The following is a 17,862-nucleotide window of genomic DNA, read 5'->3' as shown; positions in this document are numbered from 1 at the left end:
TGCTTTAAAAAGCGCTACATAAAGTCTATTATAGCACTTATTCATGTAGCGCTTACAAAGCACTACAAAACAGAAAAAATAAGCACTACAAAAAAAGCCTTTTGTAGTAGTGTGGACCCAATATTATCAAACAAATTCTTCATGTCCAAGAATCCCCATTTTTTTGTCTTAACCGTTGCCACAGAGAAAGAAAAATATTGGTAATTAAGACCACGAGCTACAACTACTAATAATATACCTCTAAATGGGCTGTTGAGAAAGCACCCATCCAATCTAATAATTGGCCTGCATGATGCCTTAAGCCTCTTTTCATTGGTTCTAAGCATATATACAATCTACTAAATACTCGTGGGTGATATATATGATTTATCAGTGACAAAACAAAATGTTGATCCTAGATATTCAAACTTTACTGCCACATAATAGTCCCGCAACTAAGCATATTCTTCATGACCCCCTTTAATCATCTCCATTGCTTTTTTTTCCCTAGCCAAATATGCCTTGTAAAAAGAGGAGTTGGCCATGTATCTTTCCTAATGATTGCTTAGAAATCTGCTAACTTAATATTTTTATTCATTTTCACATTATCTGCTATCTTCTCAGCAATCCACTTCGATAAAACTCTCATTGCATAAATGGTTATGCGACATGCTTGCCTTTCATGCAATATCTTTAGTTGATAGGTCAATGAGCCACGCTTTTTCACTTACAAACATCAACTACCCACATATATACTTGCATCTTACTTGACATCTCTTTTTATCATTTTTTATATAGTCAAATGCATAACCATTCAACAAAGAATGTTCTTTCAAAGCATCTTTAAATTGTTTGTAAGTAAATTTCATCCCCAAACTAAATTTGAAATCCTTGCACATCTCTTTTATAATATCTCAAATTTCAAAGCTAGGAATTATTAAGATGGCTAGGAGGCTTAAAGAATTAGTCAAGGCCTCAAAAAAATAATTATTCCCTAAAAACCTATTTTTAGACAAGAAATGCAAGAAAATCAAGAAAAGAATAACTATCAAAAATAGATAAACGCCTAGAATAATTAAGAAAAAATTATAGATGATTATTTTGGGAAAGGAAAGAGTTTATGGAAGATTTTATATTCCAAAAAAGGGTAGAAATAATTTAAAAAATAATTTCCTAAATTAAAGGGTTATTTTTTTGAACAATTCAAGAAAAATAGTTAAAGATTAATTTTTAGCTTGAAAATTTTAAAAAATTTATTTTATAAGCTAAGTTAAATAAGGAGAAAAAAAATTCATTGTGTTCCAAATTAATTTTTGAGAGTTGCTTCATAAAGAAATATAAAAAAAATAGTTAATTCATTACCCCCTAAGTTGAAAATTAAGCGGGGCACATTCCAATTAGAAAATAAGAAGCCCTACTCGTGGTTCTTGTTTAGAGGAATTAAAAATGTGGACAACGGGAGTGTTGGACTGTTGGCCAAGCGAACTTACTTACTAGGTGAGTTTAGGATGAATGTATGAATAAAATAATAGACTTGGTTATCAAGGCAACAGATGACTCAATTATATACGTGTCCTCTTTCCAAAATTTTATTTGCCACGACATCTCTGCTTCTTCTCCTTATAGAGCACGCTTTGCCCCCAGTTCACTCAAGCGGAAACCTGAAGAGAGAGATGTGTCGACTCGAACCATTACGTTTCCTACTTTCGTCTACAAGAGAGACAGAGAGGGTGCGATTCGGTGGCAGAAGGGAAAAGGAGCAAGAAAGGAAGGGAAAGAGCAAGATTCAACGCATATAAGCTAGTATCCAACCAAGGTAAACTCCTAATGCTCCTCCTACCCTCTTTCTCTGTGTTAGAATACTACTTGGAGAGTTAGAATGACCTTAAGTTGTTGCTAAGGGGAAGGGGGAAACATTGACAGATTTAAGAGATAGTTTATAGGAGTAGAACAAAGCTTAAATAGGAATATTGTGATGTGCATGCGCTTGTTCTGTTTTGACTTTTGATTGCCGAGACCGAGAATCTCTGGTTTCTTCTCTATTATATTGACTATCGTAAAAAGGGGTTCTTGAACTTAGATGACCGATTTTGTGTATAGATAAGAATGGCATAAAATAATCGCATGCTTGTGTATGTGTGTGTATGGTGTCGATGGATTAATGCTTGGGACCGTGAGGTTTGAATTCTGAAATTTAAGAGCCGGAATAAGTTTATTCATTGATGTTTAAAGGACTGTTAATCAGATCTTACATATATATATACTCGTCTGGTCCTTAATATAAGACCTATTTAACTAATTTGATTAGATTAAGAAAGTTAGGTAAGTTAGTTAATTATAAGAAATGTGATACATTTTTCCTAAAACACCATAATCATCTTTCTTAATACTCCTCTTCCTCTTCTACTTAGTTATAGTATCTATAGGGGTAATTTAGAAAAAATTGATAAATATGAGAAATGGGTCCTATATTTAGGACCAAAACCAACTCAACAATTGGATCCTATATTAAGGATCGGAGGAGTATATATATATTATGTCATTGGTTGCTATCGCCGAACCTACCGTTTCTTGTTTGAATGAAATATCTTCATTCCTCTTGAGAATGGGATGAAATAAGTACAATTGGTAATATGCGAACATAAGCATGTTAGATTCCAGCTGTTATGACTAAGAGTTAGTTCAGATTGTTGTTAAAAGCTATATGTAGAGAACCTGCTGTTTAGTACTCTTAAGTAAAGGAGTATGTGGATTATTAAATACTTCACCGTGATGACTCAAAATGATATGTTAGCTGCTGAAGACTTTTTGGGTCTACGAAATAGGAGATGCCCTAGTTTGAAAAGAAATAATGCTTAGAAATTGGTTAATGAAAGTAAATGGCAGAGTTGTTATAACAAAAGGATTGAAATTGTTGTGGTTAAAATTTTATTGCCGTAATGAAAGAGAAGCATTTTAAAATAAATGTCCCCAAGTTACTCATACATGCATAAATATATATATATATATATATATATATATCTGTGTGTTGCTGTGTTATGTTAGAACTACTTTGGATGTTAGTTGATTATTAATGGGTAGAATAGCATCTAAAAGCTAATAGTTATGTATTGTATATGATTGGTGTACCGTGTGGAGATGAATGAAATGAAATCTGGAATGTAAAGAATGATTTTGATTCTAGAAAATTCCAGGATAAAGCACAAAGTTGTCCAAAGTTTTGAGGATAAAACCAAGTTTGTGGAAGCTGAATTCATTTTGTGCATGTTGATTGTTGTTGCCGAAATGCTTTGAAAAGAAGCTGCTTAGTTAAATCAATTGCTCAAAGTGAATAGAAGTAGTTGCTATCCGAAAATATTCGAAGTATTTTTATTTTAATAATGTGGTATGTTTTAAGTTATTTTGATTATGGGAAAATAGCTACCACTGAAATTGCAACCATAAAGCTTGCTATTTGATTCTTTGCCGAATGATTGATTGCATTAGATGCTGAAAATGTACTTATAACTAAATGAAAAGAAATGATGTTTTCAATGTCATAGTCATGCTAGAATTTTGAAATGTGGGATTGATATAAAGCTTGTTAAGTAAGGCTTCAAAGGGTTATGTATGTAATGAATTTGAATGCCATTGCTTAAATTCTATAATGATTTTATGATTTGTTTATGAAGTTGAAAGCTTGCTCGAATCTTATTCCTTTAACTAAATCATAATGAACTAAGAAGCAAGAGGAAGGTAAGAAAAAGGGGAGGTTTTGGAGACTTTTAGAAATATAAAGATTAAATATAGGAATCTGTGTAAGATGACCAACCACCTTAAGGGAAGAGAGTATGCCTAAGTGGGGTTATAGAGAGAATTAGTTAGTTATGGGTTAACCATAACTCCAGTTTTATGCACAGTTAGGATTTAATTGGTAGCCCAGCTTACAAAGAAGAAACTCCAACCAAGGTACCTGCACAGGAGAGCAAGAGGAAAGGTGGCTTTAATCATTATTTTGTATGTTTTGTTCTGGTTGTATGTCTATTTGTGCCATAATGCTGCCATAATGCTATAGTTAAGCATAAGAACATATAAATTGTCTTACCAGTTATTGTCATGGCCATGTGCATGCCTTTTACTATCCAATATTTTAATAGTTAATCATATAACAGCTACGCAGTTATGCAATTAATCAGATAGTAAATGAGCAGTTATGCAGTTAATCAAAATAGCAGATGAGCAGTTATGTAGTTAATTAAACAGCAGTTGCACTAATTAGATAGTAGCTACATAGTTATGCAGTTCATTAGATAGCAACTATGCAATTATTCAATTAATTAGATAGCAACTGCGCAGTTATTCAGTTAATCAGATAGTAATCACATAGTTATTCAGTTATATAGTACCCGTCTAGATTAGTGGTAAAAAAGTAGCTTATTTTCAATTAGTTTTTAAAAACGGTAGATTGAGTCATGAGATTTATATTTGGATTGGCTTTTGAAAAGATTAGATTGGATAAAAGTAGAAATTGTTTGAATTATGAATGAATAAACAAGTTTAGTTTGTAAAATTACTAAAATAGGTATGACTTTTATTAAATAATAGAAAAATAATTTTAATTTACATAATATAATAATTTTAAATTATTTTAATAGAAAGAAGTTATCTTCAAATTTAATAAATAAAATATATTTAAATTAAAAATTATAGTACTATGATAACAAGTTCACTGACAAGTTTCTTTGGTTAGCTACATGATGTTCTCCCCTCTCGTTCAGCTTTCCAAAGTTGCCTTAAAAGCATGATTTCATAAGCTATAAATAGAAGGGTCTTACTTCTTCAATCGGGCTTAAAAATTTTTACTTTGGGCCATAAGTGGCTGACATCTAAACCAAACATCCATTAAAAGGCCGATTGTGCTTTCGGCTTCAAAACGTGCTTAATAAGTGCTCAAACGCTCACATGAACAGAGCCATAATTATGTGTAATAGTTATATGAGATTTAGTAAATATGTCTCAGTTAGTTATTTAATTCAGTTTAATTATTTTGTAAGGTGTTGTTCATCGTGACTTGTCTTGTGTGTTTGGTTTTATACCATACATAATATATGAAATATTATTACTGATATTGGGATTCTTTGAATCTCACCTTTTTCTTCTACTTAGCCATATGGCCTAATTCATCTACAGGGAAAGAGATGTCAGTGGGAGCATAGTTAAGGCGCCATAGTTAAGGTGGAAGAAGAATTTAGTTAATTAGTTAATCGATAAAAATATTAATATATTGTGTTTATAGTCTCTTTTGTGACATTTTTGTGTTTATACTTTCCCCGTTGTGAAGCATGTAATTTTACTATCATATTTGTATGTACTCCCATAAGGAGGATTGTATGCGGGCTATAGTGGTGTGTGTGTGTGTGTAATCATATTATATTTGTGATACGAGTGAATTGGTTATTTTCTATGCAAAGTACTAGAGCTCGAACAAAAACATAATAAAGTTTGTAATTAGATAGATATTGCTAATAGGTGGATTAGAAGCGAGTTCGGGTTTTATTTTATATAACTTCCAGAATACAAAGTACGCCTTGAATTAAAATTGATTAGAAGTTTTTAAAATTTTCACATTTTTACCGTACAGAATGAACCGTTGCCAATAAATCTGCTCTCATCCAGGTCTATTAAGTTAGGTATTACATTGTTTGGATCTTCGTCATTTATATGATTTTCATATAATTCATCATCTTATAGTTCTCATAACAAATCACTAATGCTCTCATCCAATCCCTTAGAGAAAGGAACAATATGTGAATCTACATGTTCTAACACATTCGAATAGGTCCCACTACCTTGTCCCCTATCATTCACTATGCAACATCAGAAAATTGATGAAAGTAATAATCTTTTAAATCAGCTTCATCGCTTTTGTCTAAGTATTCTGACAATTCTTCACCACTCACTTCTTTTGCATCTTCTTGATGCTTCATGAAAGACCATAAATTTAATAAATAAGTCTATAGAAAAGATCACAATTTTTTACTATCTTTAATTAAACAAAAGTTTAATTTACTCTTTAAATTAATAAAGAACCCATACAAATATAAAAAATCGAACAATACATATGATTCTAAAGAATATGAGCATGAAGGTGCTTTTATTGATTCAGCCTTTGAGTGAAAGATGTATAAGGAGGAGCAAAAAGGACGCTTGGACTAAAAACAAAAGGCAAAGGGTCCGTGGTCTTACTTCCCATTTTTTTAAATATCTCCTTCAGTGCCTACAGGTAAGAAATACAGCATATGGAGACTGTACAGCTGAAGCATATATTAAATAAAGAAGAAATAAATATGGCAAATGCATAATCCTTGAGTAACCTCCTTACTCAACAGTGCTGCTCTCGCTCGAAACTTCGTGATCGTGCGTGAGAGGAGACGATGCCCCATTATGATCATGTATGAGCAGCTTCTGTAATGTTCTTCCTCAGCATTGGTGAATTTGGGCTTTATTTCTTTTCAGACATGGCTACATTTTTCAATTTGTATGCTGTGCAAGGCTCAAAAACCAGTTCAGACAGTGGGACTCAACTCAGAATCAGACCAGTAGTAATTAAAATAATATAATTTAATTAAAATAGATAAACATAGTTAGATTTTAATTATAAAAATAATATATATTTTTATTTTTATTTTTTTCTTTTCCTTTCTTCTTTCTTCTTTCTTTTCTCACCTGACCCACTAAATTTTTTTAATTATTTTTCGCTTTCCTCTCTCTTCGTCTTTCTTTTCTACACACGTGAGTACTCCCATTTAGCCATTCCCATCGGTCTCTTCATTTTTTCTCTTTCCTCCTTTTAATATTGAACACGGCTGATCTTTCCTTCTTTCCTTCTTGAACACGCCTCGTCCATCTTTCTAAGCCTTCTCATTCCTCTACGCCTCATCAGCTTATCCATCTCTCCCCCCCCCCCCCTCTTCTCCTTGCCTTCCCGTCTTCAGCCTTCCATGAGCAAAGGCAGAGCACAGGCTTCTTCGGTGACCAGTAAGGGTGGGGAAGAGGCTAGGGAAACAACCGACAACCCACCTGATTAAGAGCCAATTTACCCAGTAAACCAGACCGTAGGGTCAGTTCACTGGTGTACTTTGATGCTGGGTCATGATCTATCTTAACAAATCATTGCCAGCTATTTGCCACCTCACAACTATTTAACAAAAATTTTAACATTATTACTTCCTATTTAACAGTTGGAAAAATAAGGGACTAACTGGATTAACGGAGTAAACTCAAAGGATTCTGTAAAATAAGAGGAAAAAAATGTAAGGACCTAATCCAAGGGAAAACTATAAGGACTAGGGAAGTAGTTTTCCCAAATAAATATTACATTGTTTATGTTATGTATTATAGCATGATTTTCTTTTGTCTATACTACTCTCATTTGTTTCTCTTGCTTGATATCTTTCTAATTCATTGGGCATGCATGCTTATCTCATTAATTTTATCTAGCAGAAGGTCTACGCTAGTCTTTGTTTAGTGTTTTAACTTGTTATCTTTTTGCTAATAAGCAAAACTTAGGCCAAATTACTTATAAGTTCAATGGTGAATTTACAAGTGCAAGTACATATTTTAACAACTAACAATAATAAAATAACAAATATCCATATGAAAATTTATAAATTTTAATTTATATTATCAGAGCTTATCCAAAAATTTATAAGTGTTTATAGGTAAATTCATAAGAGCGCATGCATATTTTAACAATTAATAACAGCAAAATAACAAGTGTCATAGGGGAATTTCACTTAAAGAATATAAACAACTTGACTTAAGTTTTATTCTTTACTGATGTATTGTATGATTTTCTTCAAAAGTAAAGATAATTAAATTACAAGCTATAAATCATTTATTCAATTTACATTATTATCAAACTCTATGAAATATATGTGTGTGTGTGTGTATCTATGGAACCTACTTATATGGAGTTATTATTCTTAATTTCTTATAAAAAGTTACATAACTCCCCCATACATTTATTCAGTTTACGTTATTATCAAACTCTATGAAATATATATATATATATATATATATATGGAACCTACTTATATGCAGTTATTATTCTTAATTTCTTGTAAAAAGTTACATAACTCCCCCATACATTTTTTACATTTAAACGTGGGAGAAAGATTAATTTCTGTTGTTTATTATTGCTACTTATCGAGAAGTTACATAATTGCTTCTTTCATGGCATGAGGGTTTCATATGTTGTCAATAACTCCAGCTTAAGGGTCTCTTTTATTCCATCATCTTTTGCTTAAAACAAAATATATCCCTATTTTTTTCTTTAAAAAAACTTATTTATGTTGATATATGGCATTTTAGATTATACATTAAAATATATTCGTGTGCATCTATGGTTTTAATTTCTTGAGCTATAAGGCCTATCACTCTATGTTTTTTTTCCCTTTTGGTAGAACACAGTTTATGTAATTTTACAAAATTCTATCTTAAGAAATACCTGTATATTCTCTAATTTATTTTTTCAAAAGAAATCTATATGTGTTTTGAAAATAAGGAAATGTCAATATATTAATATAATTTTAATAAAATTTTTAAAAAAATATGTGAGTTTATAATCTGCACATACAAATCATGATTCGTTATTGAATCAACCCAAACTGCTTCTCTTCGATTGTTTCAAAAAAAAAAAACATACGAGAATTTATGACACAATTTAAAGTTGTTTCAATAACTAGTTTTTCTCATTTATGTGGAGTTTCATGAATAGGATTAAATAGTTGAGAAGAAAAAAAACGTAACCTCTTGGCAGTCTTCTGTATAAAAAGCCAACCTACATGTTACACTTCCCATAGAGCCTTTTTACTTGAGCTAGTTAAGCTAAGTGATTAATCCTTCCTCATATTTTCATGGAGGCCAATAAGAAAACTCACGTAGCCTTGGTTCCAGTTCCAATATATAGCCATTTACTCTCCATGGTCGAATTCTGCAAACGACTCCTTCATCTTCATCCACACTTTCACTGTACGGTCATCATCCCCACAGTAGAATCCCATGGAAATGCCCAGAAAACCCTTCTAGAAGCCCTCCCTACAAATTCAAGCATTCAGTACATTTTTCTTCCTCCTCCAAGCTTGAACGACTTGGCGTCACAGGAGACTAACCCAGCAACTCTTATTCAGATCAGCATGTATCGTTCTTTGCCTAACATTTATGAAGAGCTAAACAAGTTTGTGAATGAAACGGCACCGTTTGGTGCTGTCCTTGTGGATGCTTTGTTAGATCAGGTTGTGGAATTTGTGAAGGATCGAAATGTCTTGTCGTTTGTGTATTTCCCTTCCACAGCCATGATGCTTTCGCTCTGCTTGTATTCTTCAGAGTTGGATAAGGCAATTTCTCGTGAGTTCAGAGATCTAGCAGAACCCATAAAGATTCCAGGTCAGTGTTGTTGCAAATTTGTTAATTCTAACTTCAATTAGGATTCAATTGAGAAATTAGATTATGATTTCATATTAGATTACGCATGTGAATTGTAAAAAAGCATACTAATATACACTATCATAAATTACTTGACAAGAGGTAAAAAATAATACGTTTTGCTAGAAAATTGATATTATTCCCTTGAATGCACTTATTTACTAAGGACACACATATTCATTTATTATTCATCTATTTTTTTTAATGGAATTCATTTATTATTTATTAATACAAAGCTGACATTTCCCACGTAAATTTTCACAAATTACTAACTTGTCTTTTGTAATAAAATTGTTTGTACACACTACACATGAAGAATGATTTTTCCCACTCAAAAAACTCACAAGTCATTAAAATATTTTTTTGGCAACTGTGAGCATATTAAATATATAGAATCAATAATGAGTCTTATACAGTGAATATAAATAATACAAGCTACTATAAATTTTATATTTTATATATAGCAGAAATAAAACAAATGGATTGTATTTTGAACTTTTATTTTTACTTAATATCATTTTGCTTTAATTTAAAAAAAACAAATGGATTTATTTATTTGTTTATTTATATACAGATCACCCACCTATTATAACTGTCGCTATTTTCTTTTCTCCTTCATAACAATCCTTTTTCATCTAAATAAACAAAGCCTTTAAAATCTCATAATAAGTAGTGACCAAAATTTGCAAATTTCAGGTTGTGTCCCTGTTCATGGCAGCGATCTCCCAGACTCGCTTCAAGATCGAACCAACCAAGAGTACCAGATTTTTCTTCAAGCTGGTCAACGATTCCACCTAGCAGATGGGGTCTTAGTCAACACCTTCTCAGAATTAGAGCCTGGGCCTATACGGGCCTTGAGAGAAAGGCCAGGCCCAACTGTGTATCCAATTGGGCCCATTACTCAAAATGTTGAATCATCCACTCATGAATGTCTGAAATGGCTGGACACGAAGCCACCCAACTCCGTGGTTTATGCATGCTTTGGAAGTAGTGGGACCCTCTCCCATGAGCAATTGGATGAGCTGGCAATGGGACTTGAGCTGAGTGGTCAGAATTTCTTATGGGTTTATAAGCCTCCAAGTAAGTTTGGGGCTGTTGCTGATGTTTGCGTTGAGAATAAAGACCCTTTGCATTTTTTGCCACGTGGCTTCTTAGAGCGGACACAAAAGCAAGGCTTGGTTGTTCCTTTTTGGGCACCTCAGGTACGTCAATTATGATTTATGAGCTTTTCCTTTTGGGGATAAAAATAGATTTTATTAAATAGATTTCATTTGGAGAAAATTGGTATGAAAAAATTCCTATTTGAAAGTTTAATTAGCTAAAAAGACCTGAATTTGAGGAGTGCAACATATATTCCACTATGTGCAACATAATTTCTGTTGTATGCAAATAACTTCCGTATTGATAATTATTGCACATCATTATTGATATCTTGCACACAACGAAAAATATATTATACTAACAGATCATAGTTACACTTGTTTAAATTCAGGTCATTTTTACCAATTAAATTTTCAATCAGAAATTTTTTTACCAATTTTCCCTTTCATTTGTAAGAGAGGAATATAGTAATTATAAATTTATAACAAAATAGGGACACCGAAGGACAGAAATAAAACCGAAAATTTGGCCGGAAAAAAAAAATTAGTCGGCAAAAGGCCCCCACCACATGCTCCCCTTCAGGGCTTATTCTTATGATAATAATAGTTGGGGCCGGGTATTCAAATTTGTTCTAAACATTAAATTTTGTTGTTCTGAATTTTTATTTTATTGTTGAATTTTATTAATATACAAGTATTCTACGCTAACAAAAAGAGTCTATTCTAGAACAATAAAAGTAAAACAGACTACAAACAAAATACTTGTTTATTAATATAATATACTTATAACTTGTTGATCAGGAAATCTCTCTCTCTCTCTCTCTAACCTGCTTTCAGGTACAAGTGCTTAGCCATGTGGCGACGGGTGGTTTTCTATGCCATTGTGGATGGAATTCAATCGTAGAGAGTGTAGTTAATGGGGTGCCACTCATAGCGTGGCCACTTTTTGCTGAGCAGAAACTAAATGCCGCTCTGGTAAGTGATGGTCTCCAGGTGGCTTTGAGGCCAAAATATAACGATCAAGGCATTGTGGGAAGGCAAGAAATCGCTAAGCTTGTGAAGAGTTTAATTGAAGGTGAACAAAGTGAAGCATTTCGCCAAAGAATGAATGATCTCAAACTCGCTGCTTCTCAAGCGCTTCAAGAATATGGATCATCCACTAAGACTTTTTCTGAGTTTGCTCTCAAATGCAAGAGTTTTATGAACAAATAGACTACTACTGGTTTTCAGTGTTTATGTTAATTTATATAGAATTTTTACAGTTAAGCAAGAGAAAGATAAATCTGGGACTCACTTATCTACGTGGGTTTTGCCTTTTTTCTTTTTCTGTTTTCCTTTCCTGTTGTCTGGTATAATAATTAAAGATGGCCCAAATTTATATATTAATAATCTAATTTTCTTAACCAACCAAATATTGCTTCTATTGACTTCTAAGTTTGTTTTTGGGTGTGTTTTGTAGCTTCATCCCTTACATTTTATATCAAATCAATTATCATTGACTCCCTATACGATGCACGGGAGGAGTTTCCTACATACAATGTATACCATAATCCCAACATGTTGTAATTCTCATATCATTAAAAACTATATTATTTCTAGTCCTTAATATAAGAGGTAGTTTGATATTTAATTTGCTCCTAAATATAAGATATCAATTCATTTTATCTCTCATGTTTATCTATTTTTTAAAAATAGTCTTGTAGTAGTTAAAAGCGTAACATCCTGTTTTTTTGAACTCATCATAGAGTATGGTGACCTAGAGTATATACTTAAATAATATTAATAAATGACTTATAGGAAAAAAATGTTTTATATTTTGGAAATTGATTTGTATAGATTAAGGAAATATTAAAACAGTGTAAACAAATATAAACTGAAATATCTCACCTAATAAAAAAAAACATTTTAGAGATACACATATGTAGATACGTATATAACTATTAATACATATGAGTGAGGATGTGTATATATTATTTTGTGAGCCGTAATATTATAACAGGTAAGATTATTATGTAGATATATTATGGAGTAGCTGAGATACTAAGTAATATTACGGTAAGTAATAACTAATTTAAAAGAGTGGGGTTAATTTTTAGAATTATTGAGTTGTTATATATATCTAAAATAATCAGATTTTAATATGTGAATAACATTTGAAATAAATTATTTAGATTCTATTGTCTATACAAATAAATATATCTTATAATAATCAAATAAAAATCTAAACCTAAAGCTATTTCTCTTGGCTCCTCCCCATTTGTTCTCACGCAACCTCATCCTTTCTCTCTAATTTCTCTTGTTTCCTCCGCTGAGCATTACTTTTCTATTCATCAATTACAAATAACACGGTTGACACTTTTCTCCTTTTTGCCAAATGTTATTGGCCGGCCACAAGCTATTTCCTCATCTCTTTATCAAATAGATATTGTCAGCCTCAAGGTATACTTAGATCAATTTATCTAAGAATTTTTCCTCCTTTGCATTCTAAGTGCAGCACTAGTAGTATTCGTTCAAACTTTCTCTATACATAGAGATATAGATTCAACATACTTCTTCTTAACTTTCTGTCATCACAGCCCTATATCTACTTATGCTTTTCATAATTCTTTCGTCCTCTTGTTCACAAATTCAAAAAGAAAATCCACTATTTCAAATATTTATTCGAGTTCTTGTATTTATAAAATTGAGTTTCTTGGCCATCATTAAATTTTTGGACTGTATATTTATATAGCCTTTTTATTCTCAACATTATCAAAGCTTATCATGGGAATACCTCGAAATACGGTGGGGCTTTGTGTGTATATATTTCCAATCATAACTTCTTATGTTGAAATGATCACATTGATTGCTTACTTCTTTTATATATATCATCCTGCTATATGTTTTTAGAACTAATGAATATCAACTTCTCGTCACTCATATTTAGTAAATTATAAGTATGTATTAATATAAATTTAATTAAAAATAAAGACTTATGACATTTTAATGATGAAAACTTAATAAATATTCATTTTGTGTACTCTAGAATAGCTATTGAATAACTTTAGGGTAGCTATAAGATAATTTTAAGTAGAATTGAGATTTTAAATTAATATTTTTTCTTCCACGTATGCTTTTTTTTTGTAGACTATTATTGAAAGCTTTTATTTCTTGATTTTGGTATTTGACTTCCTGCAAGCTAAATGATAACAGGTAACTCGGTTTTTTCTTTGTGTGTACAAGCTTGTTTGTCATGATTAAATATATGTAAATTTTTAATATATAAAACTCGATTTGCTTAATTGATACAAGTATATCACTGAGGTTGTGAAAAGGTAAAGGGTTATGATTGTATTATTTGCTGAGTTACTTTAATCTCTTTTAAGCAATTTTTCTATATGATGATTATTGTTGTGGAAATTTTATGGTCTTTTATTTCTTTCAAGCATGCTTGTATGTGCTAGAATTACTTCATAATCGTATGCATGACATGCACTAGTGATTGGGCAACACAGGGGTTTATGATGCTGACTTATGTGATATGTTGTAACCACGTGGTTTGCCACCACTGTGCACCCAATGGTTGGCCTTTTTAGGGCCCCATTCCTTAATACTTGCCTGACCAAGTTTGTAGAGAAGGGATGTGAGACTGTGTCACCTCCTGCTTTGTAGTTCAAAAAGGAAGCCATAGTCTAGGCTTGGGCTCTGTACTTTTAGCCGGGTACATCTCAAGTACTAGAGTAGCTTTGGTCAACCTAGTGTGTGGGTCAGATCATAGATAAGCCTATAATTTTAGTCAGCAGAATAAGGTTGGAAGGAGCAATAAGGGAAGAAGCACCCATTGCATATATACATATTATACATATGATTATCATGAACTTTAATTATATTGCTTGTTGATGATTATATGTTTTTAAGTATTTTAGTAATTGTATATAGACCAAATAATGATTGCTTGTGTATGAAAGTTTACATGTGCATGGCAAAACTCTGAGTTACTGAGACGTTAGTGCCCACCCCACTTTTCTTGAAACCTTTTTAGGCAAATATTTTAATAGGAATCAAGGGAAAACGCCAAAAGAGTAAGCTTTAAGGGCTGTGTTCTTTATTATTTTGAATACTTTTGGTTTTTGAGTTGAGCAGGTGTCATTGGAAAAAAAATACCTGAACTCTTGTGAGTATTGGTGGGACGCTAAGTATGCAAATTTTTAGATGGGGTGTTACAAAAAAGTTCATTAAATAATAGTTCTAGCTAATTTACATAGTTAGGATAAGTATTTTAGGAAAGACAGTACCTATTTATTACAAATAACTAATTTAACATATTTTTTAACCTATTCATTAAATCCCAAACATTCAAATTTAATATGGATGGGCAAAATTTAAATTTCTATATTTTTGTGTTGTTTGAAAAATATTTTTCTTTAATAGGCACATAACCCAAAATAAATGTAATCTCTTAACTTTAAGTTTTTCAAAAAAATAATTTTTATTTAAAATCATTAGTTACAAATTTTAAATCTAGACAATTAAAATTATATTTGAATGGTGTAGATTTTACCTATTATGGTGCTCATCGCTCCCATAAGCACTGAAATTTGTTCCAGTTTTATGTACTCTCAGGTATCATTATTGAGATTAAAAATTAAAGTGCAATATACATAATCGTCATTCATTAAAAATAAGACAAGAAACCTATCGAATTGAAGCTTCATCCAAACATAATGGGTTGTGTTGCTGTTGGAGCAGCCAGTGGTTGGAATTTTTTTTTTTTTTTAAACTAGCATGTCCAGGGCAGTGACAGACCATTAATTATTCACAAAAAATCTAGTATTTGATGCCTCTATCCAAGGTTTCCTAAAGAAGTTTATTAACCATTATGCCAAGAGATATTTGAAAATTATAAGGCAATATTATATTCTACATACGTAAATAGCCGAATACACACTCATATAAGTCATAACTTCAAACATATATGCAACAGATAGTTTGAAATGGACATATATTTGTATTAAAAAAATTAACTAAACAAGTCCATCTACAAAACAAACTTGATAGGGTTCACAATTTCATAATCTGTTCAAAATTTATAATAACAAATCATATGTATATATAACGATAGCCCTCTAAAGAGAGGGTATATTGTATTGGAGATAAAAACTAGCTAGACTAACAGAACTCCCAATGGTGATTGCATGAAACGCATGTGACATAAGTGGTCATAGGTTCATCAGCGCTACGAGTCTGCATCTGGTAAAAGGTGGTCTCTCTTTTCCTACACTTTTCACACACGAATTAATCAGTTGTGGCTTTTGGTTTCTGTCCATGCTCACACTCGGAAAAAAGCTTTGCTTTTGATCTTCTCATTCTCCTTCTTCCTTCTATCGCTAGCCATGTCTTCTGTACATTCTGATGTCGACAAGCCGTTCCGGCGCCAATTCTCCGAGCAAGACTCTTCAAAAATCTGGGTTCTTGGAAATCTTGAGGTTAAATAACAAGGACTTATACTTGATCTTTTGAGCCCCATAAAATAAACCCCACTTTTGAAATAGTATAGACTTCACCACAACAGAAATCCTAATGCTTTAACTTTATCCATGGCTACTTCATCAGCCTCCCTTGAAACCCTAGAGAACGCCTCTTGAAGAATTTCCCTTATTTTGTCTCGCGTGGCATCTCCAGATTTAATCACAGTTTTCTGTTTTGAAGGAGCAAGGGGTTTGAGGATGTCTTCTTAAGTATTTCAGAAATTTGCTTCTTCTTCTCGTCCTTGCCTGTGTTTTCTGCAGAAACAGTTTTGGAGCTTTTGACATTGGAAACAGTTTTGGCTTCGGAGGTTGATGTTTCAATATTATTATTAATTTTCTCAGCCTTAGGAACGTCCATAATAGCCTTCGGATCCTTAGGCTTAATCACAAAAGTATTCCGAACCTTCTGATGAACCTTTTCTTTCTTAATTTTGCTTATCTCCTTGATGATCATGGCTTTCCATATCTCCACCACCTCCATAGCAAAATCCCTAATCTTCTTCCTGGGATGCTTTGTTAGAACTCTTGGATGTTTACCCACCTGGGTTGATATCAGGATTTAATAATTGATAGAAAATTTCTTGAGCAGCCTGAACGCATCAAGGCATCGATTTTCATCAACTTTGTTGGCTGTTGAGGTTACTGCCATGTCAGCAGCTTTCTTTATTGCTTCCTGCAATCAGATCAATTCTTTCTCCATCATAGAATTGAGACCGAACAAGGAAAAGCAACGAACTGAGTTAGGGTGTCTTTGGGATAGCGGTGGCAGAAGTAACTTTTTTTCAATCTGACTTTTATAGAAGTGAGATTGAGTAAAAGTCAGATAGTGTAATGTGATTTATATTTGGATTGAGTTTTGTAAAAAAGTCAGTTTGAAAAGCTGAAACTTGTTTGGATGATAAATGTAAAAGTAAGTTTAGATGTAAAATAACTAAAAAGGACATAAATTTTATTGAATGATACATATTTAATTAAAATTAAAATTATAAAAATAAAAATAGTTATTTTTAAGAATAATTAAAAATAAAATAATATATTTAAATTTTAGGAAAAATTGGGAAAAAGTCCTCCTATTAAAAATATAACTAGTGAAAAGCATTTAAATCATAATACAAGCATTCTATATCTATAATATTTACACTTAGTATATAAAAATTTATCAATTACTTCTTACTAATTAAATTTTTAATACAACATTTTTCTCAGTTTTCCATAGATTTTATAAATATGATAGAAAATAATAAAAAATAAAAAATTTATTTTTAAAAAATGGTTTTATTATTCAAAAAATAATTTCTTTAACATTAAAAAATGGCTGGGCTAAAAAATTTTTTTTAAAAAATACACATCATGCATAAAACATTCTCTCTCCTCCCTCACTCATGGGCCCCACCTATTCAATTGTGCTTGGAGAAGCTAAAAGCCATGAATTTGAGCTTTTGGGAAAAAAGTGGCTTTTAGGCATAAGTTCATTTGCCTCCACGTTCAATCCAAACATGAATTTTAAAGAAAAAGTTGCTTTTCTCAGCTTTTCCGGTGAAGAAGTCCGTTTGGGAGTCCTGGCCGTGATACCAAACACACCCTAAAATTTAGAAACTTTGGAACTGAAGTAACTCTTAATCGAAGGATCGTAGCATCTCTAACTAAAAGGACAGCTGTGATGGCAACCCTAAAACTAAAAGAGGTTGGATGGCATGACTAAAAAGTATGTCGACCGGGTCTCTCCATTATAATCACTACAAAAAAAAAGTCAAATTAGTGGCGGAATTTAGTGATGGAATTTCTGTCACTAATCGAAATTAGCGACAGAA

The 17,862-nt window shown here is 32.0% G+C and overlaps 1 protein-coding gene and 1 pseudogene across 1 annotated transcript; one reads left to right on the top strand and one right to left on the bottom strand.

Moving 5' to 3' along the window:
* The first annotated feature begins 8,942 nt into the window (after positions 1 to 8,942).
* Positions 8,943 to 11,756, top strand: LOC114717523 (hydroquinone glucosyltransferase-like). Its single transcript, XM_028902682.1, has 3 exons — positions 8,943 to 9,405; positions 10,141 to 10,646; positions 11,346 to 11,756. The coding sequence occupies exons 1-3, from the start codon at positions 8,943 to 8,945 to the stop codon at positions 11,754 to 11,756; spliced, it is 1,380 nt and encodes a 459-aa protein (XP_028758515.1).
* A 3,986-nt stretch (positions 11,757 to 15,742) lies between these two features.
* On the bottom strand, positions 15,743 to 16,532 carry LOC114717522 (transcription elongation factor TFIIS-like; annotated as a pseudogene).
* Between the last annotated feature and the right edge of the window lie 1,330 nt (positions 16,533 to 17,862).

Source organism: Neltuma alba, unplaced genomic scaffold, assembly GCF_004799145.2.
Source record: "Neltuma alba isolate B1F8T4 unplaced genomic scaffold, ASM479914v2 tig00011741_pilon, whole genome shotgun sequence".
Classification (NCBI taxonomy): domain Eukaryota; kingdom Viridiplantae; phylum Streptophyta; class Magnoliopsida; order Fabales; family Fabaceae; genus Neltuma; species Neltuma alba.
The sequence above is the reverse complement of the archived record's forward strand: the minus strand, read 5'-3'. Positions and strand labels throughout refer to the sequence as shown.